The 12,915-nt window shown below is 48.4% G+C and overlaps 1 protein-coding gene across 2 annotated transcripts in view; it reads left to right on the forward strand.

Moving 5' to 3' along the window:
* Nucleotides 1–12,915, forward strand: part of IGF2R (insulin like growth factor 2 receptor) — a 98,659-nt gene that overhangs the window by 32,955 nt on the left and 52,789 nt on the right. For both annotated transcript variants that reach the window (XM_074333775.1, XM_074333774.1), the window contains 6 exons: nt 3,504–3,636; nt 6,444–6,573; nt 8,411–8,516; nt 11,131–11,293; nt 11,432–11,597; nt 12,436–12,539. In XM_074333775.1, coding sequence (XP_074189876.1) covers nt 3,504–3,636; nt 6,444–6,573; nt 8,411–8,516; nt 11,131–11,293; nt 11,432–11,597; nt 12,436–12,539 — 802 coding nt within the window. The remainder of the gene's footprint in view (nt 1–3,503; nt 3,637–6,443; nt 6,574–8,410; nt 8,517–11,130; nt 11,294–11,431; nt 11,598–12,435; nt 12,540–12,915) is intronic.

Here is a 12,915-nt window from a genome sequence, read left to right on the forward strand (position 1 = left end):
ACTTGTAAAACACTCCGCATTCCTTAAAAAAAAAAAAAATCCAGATTTGGTTTCGAGTTGGTGTAGTCTCGATTTGCACACCTGACTGATGTCTCCTCATTTCCTGTGTGAGTATTGCCGTGTCAGGTTTAGAATGCTTTGATGGGCAAAGGTCGTGGTAGTTCCAGACAGTGCCTTTGAAAACGACCGCTATAATGCTTGTTCGGTGGATTCTGGTAGGGTTTGTCTAGATAATAATTTCTTTAAAACATTGTGGACAGACGTCCCGGACCTACCATAGCACTCGTGGGAACACAGAAAATTCAGAACGTACCAGAGTTACATAAATATGGTTAACATACATGCAGCGTTTTGTAACAAGGTTGATTCAGTGTGTGGAGTATGGAGCTGGCAACCACCTCCCTCCCCCGGCTGCTCGGTCCCTGCTCTCATGAATGTTTCCTTTGCTTTGCTCAGTGGGGCAGGAAGTGGGAGGACGTCCCCCTGGAGCCTGGCCTGCCTTTCCGAGGTACACTCCAGTTCTGTGGGGCGCTGCACTGGGTGTGTCTGCCAGTCCTTCCTGGAGTGGAGAGCCGGCCAGAGGTGGCTAACTGCCTTGTGCTGGGTGTCTGTGGCCTCATTTCCTGGAATCCCTCAGGCCTCTTGGTGGAATTGAGCTGATTCAGAACTGCGAGTTCTTTCAAGTGGGGCCCCACCGTTCCCTCCAGCCACGGGCCAGCCTGCTTGTTCCCTTTTCTTTCAGAGGCTTTCATTGTGTAGCCGGGAGAGGTGATGCTTGTCTCCCATTCTAACCAGTCAGCGGAGTCGCTCCCCTCTTGAGTTAGTGATTCTGTATTACCTTGTTGGGGGAGGACAGGCCTTCAATTTGCAGGGTTGTGGACACTGGTTACTTTCACTAGAACCTAGTGATGGCCTGTAGGAATACCTTTCTTTTCTTTTCATTGCCTCTCGAGTGGGACATAGCGTTAGGTTTGGCATCTGGCCGGCTTCGCGTGTGTCGTGCCAGACGTGCCAAGCTCCTCCGTTGTCAGTGGGATCTCTGATCAGCAGCACAGGCCATGGGGGCTTTGCCTTGAGGATCTGGTTGGAATGAGTGCATGTTGTTCCCTGAGGCTGTGAGGAGGTATCGGTTGTTTGATGTGATCCATTAGTTCGCCATGAAATCTTGGAACACAGGACTGGGGAAAAAGGTCACTGGGTTAGAGCATTCCTGCAGGTTGATAGCATCTCTCTAAGAAAAATCTGAAAGCTAAATATTAAGCAGTTAACCTTTGTAAACATGCCTGTGAATAGCTGCAATCCAAAAGACTAAATTTTAGGAAAATTATCTACAGAAGATGATGAAGCAGACTACTTTAAAATGATTGCAGAAAACATGAGTTTTTAGGCTGTTCCTTTGCAGGGGCGATTAAAATGATGCCAACGTATTATTTTGGAAGCAAGACTTACAGGGGTGTTTCGAATAAAGACTTAGCAGTAGGTGGTGGTAAGTAGGTGACCGGGGCCTTTTTTAGTCTTGGATACATCTCGGGGCTTGAATGTGTTGCCTTCAGACATAGGCAGAACTTTTAAAGCATAGGATCTTGCCAACTGTAATGGGCTCCTGGACATTTTAGAAAGCAGAGGCCATTAGTTGATAGAGATGCAAGGTTATAAACGAGAGCCCAGGAAGGGTGGACTAGGTGCCCAGAGGAGGCAGTTGTCTTCATGTCTTACTGAGCGGAGGTGAGGGTCTAGGCATTGTCCTGAGTCCTTCTCAGGGCTACAGCAGTGCCAAAGGCCTGTCCCAGGCAGTGTACACTCTTGCAAGAGGAAGGCGACAAGTCAGCCGTGGCCGTCCCTGGTGATGCATAGCGGTGCTGTGAAGAAAAAGAAGGCAGGGCAAGGCACAGGGAGAGGTGGAGAGCGCCACGCTAGAAAAGGCCTCACTGAGCAGGTGACCTGGACGAGGTTTAGAGAGCCACATGGATATCTGGGAAATGCATTCCAGGTAGGGGGAGCATCAAGTTCCACGGGGGCTGAGCTGCACCGGGGGTCGTGATGCTGCGTGCAGTGGTCTGACGGGATTGTGTTCTTCGTGAGATGGAAGCCACTGGTAGATTTTGAGCAGGGGAGCTGGTGGTTGTGGAGACATAGGCTGCAGGGTCAGGGGCTTGTAATGTGGAAGCAGGGACCAGTTCAAAGGGGCTATAGCAAGAGGAGATTACGGTGGTTTGACAAGGGTAAGAAGTGAGTTGATCCAGAATCTGGTTTTGGGGTGGAATTCACGGTTGGGATGTGGGGTGTGTGGGATCTAGGGTGCCCGTAAGGGTTTGGCCTGAGCAGCTGGCCGAGGGGTGGCACCATGCTGAGATGGGGCGCACTGAGGTAAGAGCAGGTTTTGGGGGAGAAATTGAAGTCCCATTTTAAATATGTTATATTTGAGATGCTTTTGTGTATGTCAGTCACAATGATAAATAACAACTACAACAAGTAACACGTGTACCAACTTGTACAGCCACGTCTTAACCTGTTCGTTCCCACAGCAGCTCTGTGAAGCCATGACTGACATGACGCATGGGGGACACTGAGGCACAGAGGTTGGATGGGCTCATGGTCATCCCAAATGTCAGCACCACAGTGTGGGAACAGCATTTTCTCTCGAGTATGTTTGTAAACACAGATTCTGCTGTGGTTGGCTGTTAAGTCTGGAGCGGGAGGAAGGTCCCAGCTAGAGACTTGCATTTGGGAGCCAATGGTGGGTATCGAACGCAATGCGTGAGATCACCCTGGGCATGAGTGGAGATGGGGACGTGGTCTAAGAAGCCAGGTGTGGAGACTCTGCGTTTGAAGTTAGTTAGAAGGAAGATGGGGAATGTTCCAGGAAGCTGAGTAAGAGCGGGTAGTGGGCAGAGGGAAACCAGGAGCCACTGGGGGGCCAGGCAGCAGAGTGACGAAAGGGTTTGGGCCAGGATGGGAGGATCGGTGGCATCAAATGCCACTGTGAGCCCAGCAAAGGGAAAGCTAAGGCTGAGAGTGAGCATCAGATCTGACTGGTGGTTGGTGGTGGCCTGGCAGGAGTGGTTTTGGCGGAGTGGGGACAGCAATCTGCCGTGACTGCATTCAGGAGTGAACGGAAGGGGAGGAAGAGGAGGAGGTAACGAGGATGGACAGGTCAGGGGATTTTGCTGTAAATCACCAAGCTCTGGGATGACAGCCGAGGGGGCAGAGGGACAAAGGAGGACATTTATAAGGTGGTTGGTACTTCTGCATGGGGAGGGAAAAGGATGCCCATGAGCTATGATGACTGCAGGAGCAGAGGCCTGGCGTGGGTGAGGGGAGAACTAACTGTGCAGCAGCTGACGCGCTCGTCAGCCTTCGCTTTGTCAGAGGCCATCACAGCCTCATAGGTCCTGAGCCCTGGAGGCCAGTGTTACGAGACATCGGCTGTAGGCTCTGCTGAGCCACTGGCCCCAGGAAGGTGTGTGTTGAAGACTTACCTTTCTTTCTCTCCTCTCTTCCAGGTTCCGTGCTATGCATTTGATGGAGAGTTGAAGAAGCATGATTTAAATCCACTCATCAAAATTAGTGGTGCTTACTTGGTGGATGACTCTGATCCGGACACGTCTCTGTTCATCAACATTTGCAGAGACATAGGTCTGAATCTGGGTGGGCATGGGCGTGGGGGTGAGGCATGTCTTAGAAGGTTTCAAAGCCTGTGTTCTCCCCCCTGTATTCACCTCCTTGGATAGTCAGGTCACTGACAAAGCCCCCTGAGAAGGTTTTTGTCCCAAAAGATATTCTCTGTGTACAACCCAGTCCTTGGCCCCCAGTAAATTGATTCCTTTGCAAATTCCCTTCGAACGATTGGTCCATCCCAGTGTGTTCTCTCTGCTGGACACTTTGGGTTTCAAGAGTCTCCAGTAAATCTTACTTCCAATGAGATGGGGGAGAGTGGATTGATTTGGTGTGCTGGGGCGCTGAGGATGGCTGGAGCGGAATGGAGTCAGAGTTCCTCGGCGGGGTGGGGGGTGAAGGAGTGTCTAGCCAGCTGTTTGCACCCAAGTCCCTTGGCTTTGAGTTGCAGGCTGGGTAAAAGAGAGAGGGATGCCCAACATCCTTGGGCACTTGGTCACGACGTATATTTCGCTCTGGGCCGACTTCTTTCCTGGCTTTCTCTGAAGGTGGCGTGAGAAGCTTGGGTGTCTTTGACAATTAACTGAAGGCTGTACAAGGTCTTTATCTAAAAAGGGCCATGAGAAGTTTTACTGAGCCCGTGCTTGTTCTAGCAGCGATTTCTAGAACCTAGCTTGGTGTTTCTTTCAAGGGCTATGAATTGTTAGTCCTGTAGGCCAGGACTTGTCCACCTGCTGCCTTGCTGAGATTGTGCCACGAGGAAATCTTGCTCGTAATTAACTAACAAAAAGATCATCTTTCTGTTTTTTTTTTTTTTCCATTCTTATTTCTCACACAGCATGTAGGACTTTGGCCTTAGAAAAGCTTGGAAAAAAAATTTAAAAATAAACTCAGTACGTGAGGGTCTTGTTGGGTAGTAAGTACGTGAATATTACTTTACAGTTATTCTTCAAATTGTACATATACATTATGTACCATTTTGTTTATTATTGCTAAACTGTTTTAAAAAGTGAGTATACCACATACATGGTTCGCCAAGAGTGGCCAGTGATCATTTGGATTTTTTTGTATGTCAGGTTTTTTTTTTTTTTTTAAATTTCCAAAAAGTTTTTATTGGGGAGCAGTGTGTTTTTCCAGGATCCATTAACTGCAAGTTAAGTTGTTGTTTTCAATCTAGTTGTAGAGGGTGCAGCTCACTGGCCCATGTGGGAATCGAGCTGGCGACCTTGGTGTTATGAGCCCTGGGCTCTAACCACTGAGACAACCGGCTGCTCTGTGTCAGGTTTTTTTTAATCGTCATTCTTTTGTCTTCAAAGGACAGCTTTTATTCTTTTGGAAAAAGGTAGATAAAGTCTTGGTCTTAAATGGGTCTATAACTAAAATTTGGTTATAAAGTTGAAGAGTCTTATAGATTATTGAATTCTGAAATAATATGCCATTTTAGTTTAGATGATTTCGGGGATTATTTGAATTCACTGGGTATATTCTTAGAACAGTATTTTTCTTTTCAATTGACTGGCAATTCGATTTGTACGTCAGTGACTTTGGTTCATACTAGAGGTGCCCCGATCTTTGCCCAGATATTCTCCATCCCCAGGAAATTGCCCCGAGCCTTGGACCATGTTTGAAAGTGACCCTCCAAAGCTCAGGAACAATTGTGGCTTTCCTGCTGTCTGCTTAACTCTTTGCACCCTTGGGGGCGCCTGCCTCCCATTTTATCTTCTGTAAGCCAAGCAGCTTGTCCATGTGTCACTGTGAGGGCGCTGAGCCCACGGCAGGCACAGCACAGCTGGGTATGGACCGAAACTGCCTGTTGCTGCAACTTCATAGTACAGACTTGAGACCATAAGGTTCGCTGTCCTTTCCATCAGCCTGTGGCTCCTCTCGGCAAACTGGAGAAGATGTGGTGACCCTCCCCCCTGTGATCGATAAGGCTTTAGTTAAAACCCATGCGAGGTGATGTTTACTCACTCGTGGGGGAACTCAGTTTTGAACCCCTGTTATGTGCTAGGCACTAATTGAGGAACTGAGTGATGGCAGTGACCACACGGAAGCTTCTGCTCTGCTGGAGCAGATAGTCAAGTGGAAGAAGGTGCATGAAACAAGTAAACCCCGTGATGGATAAAACATCAGGTGATGTCACAGCGATGCAGTGGAACCGGAAGCACAGCTGCAATAATCATGGCTTTTGTGGCCGGTAGTCTGTAAAGTCCGGGAGTTGCTCTCGACACACTTAGTGTGTTCTTTTTCTTGTTCTTCCCCCAAGCCTGTGAGGTGGGGCACCGGCCATGAGAGCTGTCGTTAGACCAAAGCTGTAGCGGAAGTAAGTGGTGGGTCTAAGATTTGAACCCAGAACCGTCTGTGTGTTCTTTCCACGATTCTACTCACCTTCGCACACGAATCCATGGAGAGCCCGCGTTTTCTGGTCTGTGTAGAGCTTGAAAGGGGCTGACGCTGAAGTTCCCTAGCAGGGAGGTGCACTCCTTAACTGCGATGAGCGCAACCTCCCCTGTCCATTGGGCACCTCGTGTGACCAGGTGCAGAGTGAATACCTTGCGTTCCTGCTCCCCACACTCCCAAGAGCCCTGCAGGCAGGTGGTGCTATACGAACTTCTTACATCCAGAGAGGTCACTGGCTTGTCCAAGGTCTTCCAATGGCATGTGATCCTAGTTCCTTCTTATTTCCAAACTTCTACTACCTTATGTTACTTACGGCGACTTAAAAAAAAATTTGATAAAATTTTTAAAGGGACCCTGGGCCTTAGATTAAGCATGGTTACCACTCCTGACGCATCATATGATTCACTGTCCTGTGCAACGTTTTGCAGACTCACTGCGGGACCCAAGTCCACAGCTGCGGGCCTGCCCCCCTGGTTCTGCTGCCTGCCTGGTGACTGGGGGCCAGGCATTTGACGTTGGCCAGCCCAAGGAGGGACTGAAGCTCGTGAGCAAGGACAGGTCAGTCTGCCATTGCTGTTTGTCCTCCTCAGCAAGATCCTGGCTTTTCAGTTTGTTGCAAGAGAATTCCTGTAAAATGACCGCTTCATACGTGCTTGTAAAATTCATGGTCCTTGCTATGAGCCCCGTAAGGCTGGTGGGCTCGTGGACTTTCTAATCGCGTGTCTCATAGAGCTGTGAAAACCTCTGTCTTGGTCCAGCCCATGTCCACACGTGTATCGCTTCCTAAGTGACAACTACTTTAAGGTGTCTGCTGATATCTTCCATGGCGAGTCACCATGAAGTTGCTGCTGTGTCCATATTTATCTGTTCTTCATAAACACCATCCTCTGGAGGGCGAGAGGCAGGAAGGGCAGTTTGCTGGCTTCCTTCCAGGGAGCGAGCTCTGCTTCCTGGCTGGGGCACGGCGGCGCCCGAGTTCCCGGGGGGGTGGTTGTTTCTCATGGGAAGCTGTGCTACTTACACATGTTCTTCTCCTGCCTTTGTACCCGGACTCGGCAGAGGGATGTTTTTCTCCAGTGGTCCACACATGACCACAGCCTGAACTGGGATCAAGGATTTTGATTTTTGTCCCCATTCCAAGGGCCTTTGATAAGACGCCGGGTTGCAGCTTGCTCTGGTCTGTAACTAGTGTCACGTCACGGCTGCAATTATACATGGCACTTCTGTCCACGAAAAACACGAGCGTACTGAAATTTAAAAATGTGTGGGAGATTTCTGTGTATGTGTCTGTATTAGTTTGCCAGGGCTGCCGCTAACAAAGGACCACAGACTGGGTGGCCTCAACAACAGAAATGTATTGCTCTGGGTTCTGAAGGCTAGAAGTCCAAGGTGTCAGCAGGCTGGCTCCTCCTGAGGCCTCTGTCGTTGGCGTGTAGACCGCCGTCTTTCTGTGTCCTTACGTGGTCTTCCTCTGTGTGTGTGTGTGTGTGTGTGTGTGTTCCTGCCTTAATCTTCTTAGAAGGACACCAGTCATCGGCTGACGACCCAACCTAATGACCTCATAATAACTCAGTCATCTCTTTAAAGGCCTTGTCTCCAAATACAGTCACGTGCTGAGGTGCTGGGCGTTTGGGCTTCAACCTATGACTTTTTTTTTGTATGTGTGTATGTTGGGGGGGGGGTGCATAATTCAACCCTAAGCTTGTCCTAAGGGTCAAATGAGTGAATCTTCATACTGGGAGGAATAGAGAGGCCTTTGTAAAATGTGGGTATTGAATGAATGGAAGTCGGAGCTTGTCTCCAGAGAAAAGGCATGCTGTCAGTTTTCGGTGGCTGTGTGGCCAGTGCACCAGGCCCTGAGGCACATCCCCAGGGAGACCTGCACCCCTCCAGTGGCCCCAGGTTCTTCCCGGCTGTGGCTGTGGGCGGCCACGGCGGCCAGCTCGCTTGGCTAACTTCAGGTTAAGAAAAAATGATCTTTGGCTTGTACTTAGAAGCTGTTGAGCGAGGAAGTGGTTGTGCAGCCTTGTGGGCAGAAACATGCTGGACCTGCTCTGCTGTTTGTTTTGCTTGTTAGAGTATTTACATTTTTTTTGTTTGTTTTACTCAAACAGCTTGTCTTAGTATTTAAATTTACATGTTGGTCGTTTTATTTATTTTTTTAAGAAAGTAGCACACATTGAAGTTTGTTTTTAAATGTGTTTTTTTCAAATGGAAATGAATTAAAGTTATTTTGTACTATGACTTCTTTTACATTTTTAATCTTTATTCTGTTACCCTTCCCAAGCACCCCCTCTTCCCCCCAAAATGAGTGGGCTGAATGCTTAGGGCACCAGATTAATTTGAATGCGAGTGATAGTTTTGTTAACACTGTTTCTTCAATGTGTGTCATCAGGCTTGTGCTGACTTACGTGAAAGAAGAGGCAGGGAAGCCAGACTTCTGTGCCGGTCATAGCCCAGCCGTGACTGTGACGTTTGTGTGCCCGTCGGAGCGCAGGGAGGTGAGTGGCTCGTCTTCAGGGGACTTCCCAGCAGCGCCTGTCACCTCGGCTGCTTGTGAGCACAGGTCTGGGGCTGGGCAGTGTGGCGGCTCTGGGTCCAGGTACGGAGCAATAAAAAGGTGCCTCGGCGGACGCCCAGGAAGAGGTGCTTCCTGGGATGGACTCTGGGGCTCCCGGGAGAAAAGCGTGGTGTTTGCTTTTTCAAGGCCACCTGGAGGGCCTCTGGATATGAATGTACAATAGCCCTTTGTTCTACTGTTGCAGGAGATGATTGTAAGTGGCTCAAGGACAGATTTTTAAAATTCTCATAGTTATGCTGATTTGAATGGATGTTTGAAACACCACACGCACTATCCCAAACACATGATTTCATGGCTGTTATTTAGGATGAGGCAAAGTGAAAATAGCTAATTAGTGTACAGAAACATAGGAAGAAACAACTAGTACAGATGGTATGCAGACCTGGCAGCAGTTGTGCAGGCCAGTGACCGACTTTGGGGGCACCGACGTAGGAGAACTATGGCCAGAAGGAAGGTTCCTGCAGGCTTAAGTGGAGCGTTTCACCCCCTCCCTGCTGCCTCCCTCCTCCTGAGCTCCCATGCAGCTTGATTACTCTGTCCTCTGGCTGTTTACTCAATTCTAGCACAGCTGTAAACTCCGTGCGGGGAGGGCCTGTCTGGGCTGTCCTTGGGCGGGTGCCAGCGGTGGTGCACGCACGCGTTGCACGTGTGCTGGTTGTTTAAGTGTTTTAGCAGATGTGGGTGCTGATGGAAGGGATGCATCCCCCAGGGAGGAAAGGAAGGGCTTTCCTCTAATTTATTTCTGTCTTCTCATAATAGAATGAAGGGGGAGGAGTGGAATTCTTCTGCTGGGGAGCCATACTCCTCCTCCCCCAAACAAACGTGGAATTTGCTCTGGTTTCGGGCTGGCGGTTGGCCTGTTTTGTGTGGTGGGATGCAGAGACGAAAGTGCTATCCCAGCCAGCTTTCCATTTGTTGTGCCCAGACTTCCAGGGCGGTGTGGGGGCCATGGGGGCAGCTCACTGAAGACCTGCCTGGCTGGCTGACCGGTGCCCGATGTTAGTTCTGAAAGTTCAGGAACATTGGGTTATACTTTCCATTTGTACCTACACATGTGAATGGAAATCTCTTCGGCCCAACAAGACATTCCAGGCTGGCAGTGGTTTTGGTGTTTCCCTTTCTTATTTGTTTTACATTCAGTAAGAGTCGGTTCACACGCTCACAGTGGAGAGAATTGGGAGCCTCCCACGTTCTTCTCTCTGGGACATGGAGCACTTAGTGGTGTTAGCAGACGAGGCTGATTGGCTATCAGTGGAGCTAGAGGGTCCATTTCCAGCGCAACTTACATGGGATACCTTAATGTAATACTTGAAGGTGTATTCAAGCGTTTACGCTGGCTCATTGAATGCTTTTAGGAGCTGGGATTTTAGTAAACATTCATTCACCTTGTCATACAGCTCTTTTTAAAAAAGCTTTATTGAATTTACAAACTGTAAAATTCACTTGTTTTAAGTACAATTTAATGGTTGCTAGTATATATAAACAGAATGGTGCATTCATCGCCACAGCCTAATGTTAGAACGTTTCCATCACCTCCAAAAGAAACCTTGTATCCAGCTGTAGTCACACCCCATTCCTGCCTCCAGCCCCGGCGACCACAAGTCTCCTTTCTGTCTCTATGGACTTGTCTTTGCTGGACATCTCAGACGAGTGAACTGTATGTACACTGTGTGGCCTTTGTGTTCGACTTGTCTCACTTAGCTCTTGACTTCCCTGAGCTGAGTGGATAAAGCACCGGTTTTGAGTGAGACTGACAGAGCTGGACTTGCAACTTTTTCGCTTACTTAGCGTGTGACGTGTGTTTGCAAACCTAGCGCTGAGGACTTGTGCCTGGCATGTCGCAGGTGCTGGGTACACGTTTGCAGAGTGGTGGTGCTTAGAAGCAGCCCAGCTGTGCCTGATACTAAGGCCAGTAACATGTGTCTCCCACTGCCCGCCAGGGAACAATAGTGACCTCATAACATCCATCACGGTTCACACCAAAGGCAGAGTCACGTTTGTAAAAGCAGTTCTCTGCCAGAGTCTGGTGCATGGTGGGTGATGCCAGGCTTCCCACAGGGGTAGGAGCAGATACGAGTACAGATGAGGTGTACCCAAGACCCCCTTGATAGTCTTAGGAAAGGAGTTATGGACCATCCCCTTAGACGCTCACATGCACGGCGGTTCCCACTCCTTGTGGGGGTTTATCTGGCCCAGGCTTGGCACCACCTCTGATTGGAAGGAGTGAGCGATGCCACGCCCTTCACAGAGTCAGGGCTGCTTGCCGAGGTTGTGGGTGTCAGATGACGTTGAGGTCAGAGTGGGCTCACTGGATGAAGCTTGAGTGTGACTCTGAAAGTGACCGGACACGTTGCAAGTAAATGGAGACAGTCAAATAATCAAAGTATGTTAAGGGCAATTATGATTCAAAAACATGGAGAGGAAAACGTAAAAACCAAATAACTTACTTTTGAGCTTTTCAGAAGCATGGGAAATCTGCATTTAAGCTGCATTTTCAAAAGTTAATTTTGCTCCTTTCTGACCCTTCCTGATAGGGCACCATTCCCAAGCTCACGGCCAAATCCAATTGCCGCTACGAGATTGAGTGGGTCACTGAGTATGCCTGCCACAGAGATTATTTGGAAAGCAGCAACTGCTCCCTGAGCAGTGAGCAGCATGACATTGCTGTTGATCTCCGGCCACTCAAGCAGGACAGAGGTGAGCGGGGCTGAGTTGACCCCGGCCACTAGGGTGGGCTTTCGAGAAAGGATTCAAGTTTGACTGACGTAATAATGCTGTAACTCTAACCCCTACGGATGTAACAAAACCTCTTCTCATTTGTTCTCCTTTCTTTAGCTCATTCTTATACCTCAGATGGAAAGGAATATATTTTTTATTTGAATATCTGTGGAGAAATTGAAGCAAAGCCCTGTAATGGGAAACAGGCTGCAGTTTGCCAAGCGAAAAGGCCTGATTTTACTCAAGTCAAAGTGGCAGGAAGATTCCAGAATCAAACCCTCCGGTGTGTAAAAACAGCCTTCACGTACTTTTTAAGTGCATTGTGTCTATTGTGAAACATAGCTGCCTCCCCTCTTCCTCCTCCATTCTCCATAAGGCACAGAAATCTGTCAAGCCAGCATTCCTTCAGCTTGACTTAGGCACGTTGCCTTTTGTCACTAAACAGTTGGATGTTTTTCCTGGCTCGACAATAAGAGTGCTTCTGTTAAAAGTGTTTGCTTTACAATCCATTGTTTGAAAGGAACCATACTGTAGGGAAGTTATTTAATTAGTTTATAGCTGATGTGGCTTTTGTATTTTAAAATTTATCTTTCCGAGGAGTTTTCATTTTTCTCTGGCACTTTGAGACTCTGAAATGCCATGCGCATTACTTAAAAGTTTTAAACAACTAAGATAAGCATTCAGCGTGATTCTTGTGACCCTTAACTTGGTAGTTACCATCACAAAAGCATGACCAAAATGTAGTTCTCTGAAAATAAGTATTGTCCGGGATCCCTTAGGTAAAACTGTGTTTGTGGCAGCTGCTGGAAAAACTGTGTGCTTCTTGGCCATTATTTATTTTGTACAAAACCCAAAACGGAGAGCAGAGGAGTCTCCCTGCTCACAGCAAAACTTTTCAGCGCTTTCTTCGAGCCAGTTATTACTTTGAAGAAAAGGACGATAAGCCTGTACATTTGGAACTCATTTCCTTTCGACGTTTTCCCCAGCTGGCACAAGAGCAAGCTGTTCTGTGTCAGTACTGATTTGTTGATGGTATGCCAAGGACTTAAAGTAGAGATATTTAAAAATTCGAGTTTCTTCCCTGGTTCTACCAAATGTGTATGTGTGTTACCAAAATGTAGATATTCCGATGGAGACCTCACCTTGATCTATTTTGGAGGCGATGAATGCAGCTCTGGCTTCCAGCGGATGAGTGTCATAAACTTCGAGTGCAATGAGACTGCAGGTGAGTGTGCCCTGGGGTTTTATTTCTTTTCTGCATTGATGGGTGGGTGTGTTCTTGGCAGCTGCGGGGAGCAGTCAGACGTCCTCCTTTGGGCGTGGCCACCTCTAGTCCCCAGACTAGGAGAAGAGTGCCCTGCCAACGACACACACCCGTTTGCATTTTCCTCCACTCTGTTTTGGGAGTGGGCCCAGCACCAGGCCTGCTGGGATGGAGGTGCTGTATTGAATTCTGGCTCACGCCACAGGGCACACAGATCCAGCAAGGTGGGTTTACTTACCAACTTCCTGTGGGTTGTCACTACACCACTCCTTTTTTACGAAGTTTCAAGATGACCCTTTCAAGATGGTGGCCCTGTGGTAGAGGCTGGATTTGGGGA

The sequence above is a fragment of the Rhinolophus sinicus genome, linkage group LG05 (assembly GCF_036562045.2).
Source record: "Rhinolophus sinicus isolate RSC01 linkage group LG05, ASM3656204v1, whole genome shotgun sequence".
In the NCBI taxonomy this organism is placed as follows: domain Eukaryota; kingdom Metazoa; phylum Chordata; class Mammalia; order Chiroptera; family Rhinolophidae; genus Rhinolophus; species Rhinolophus sinicus.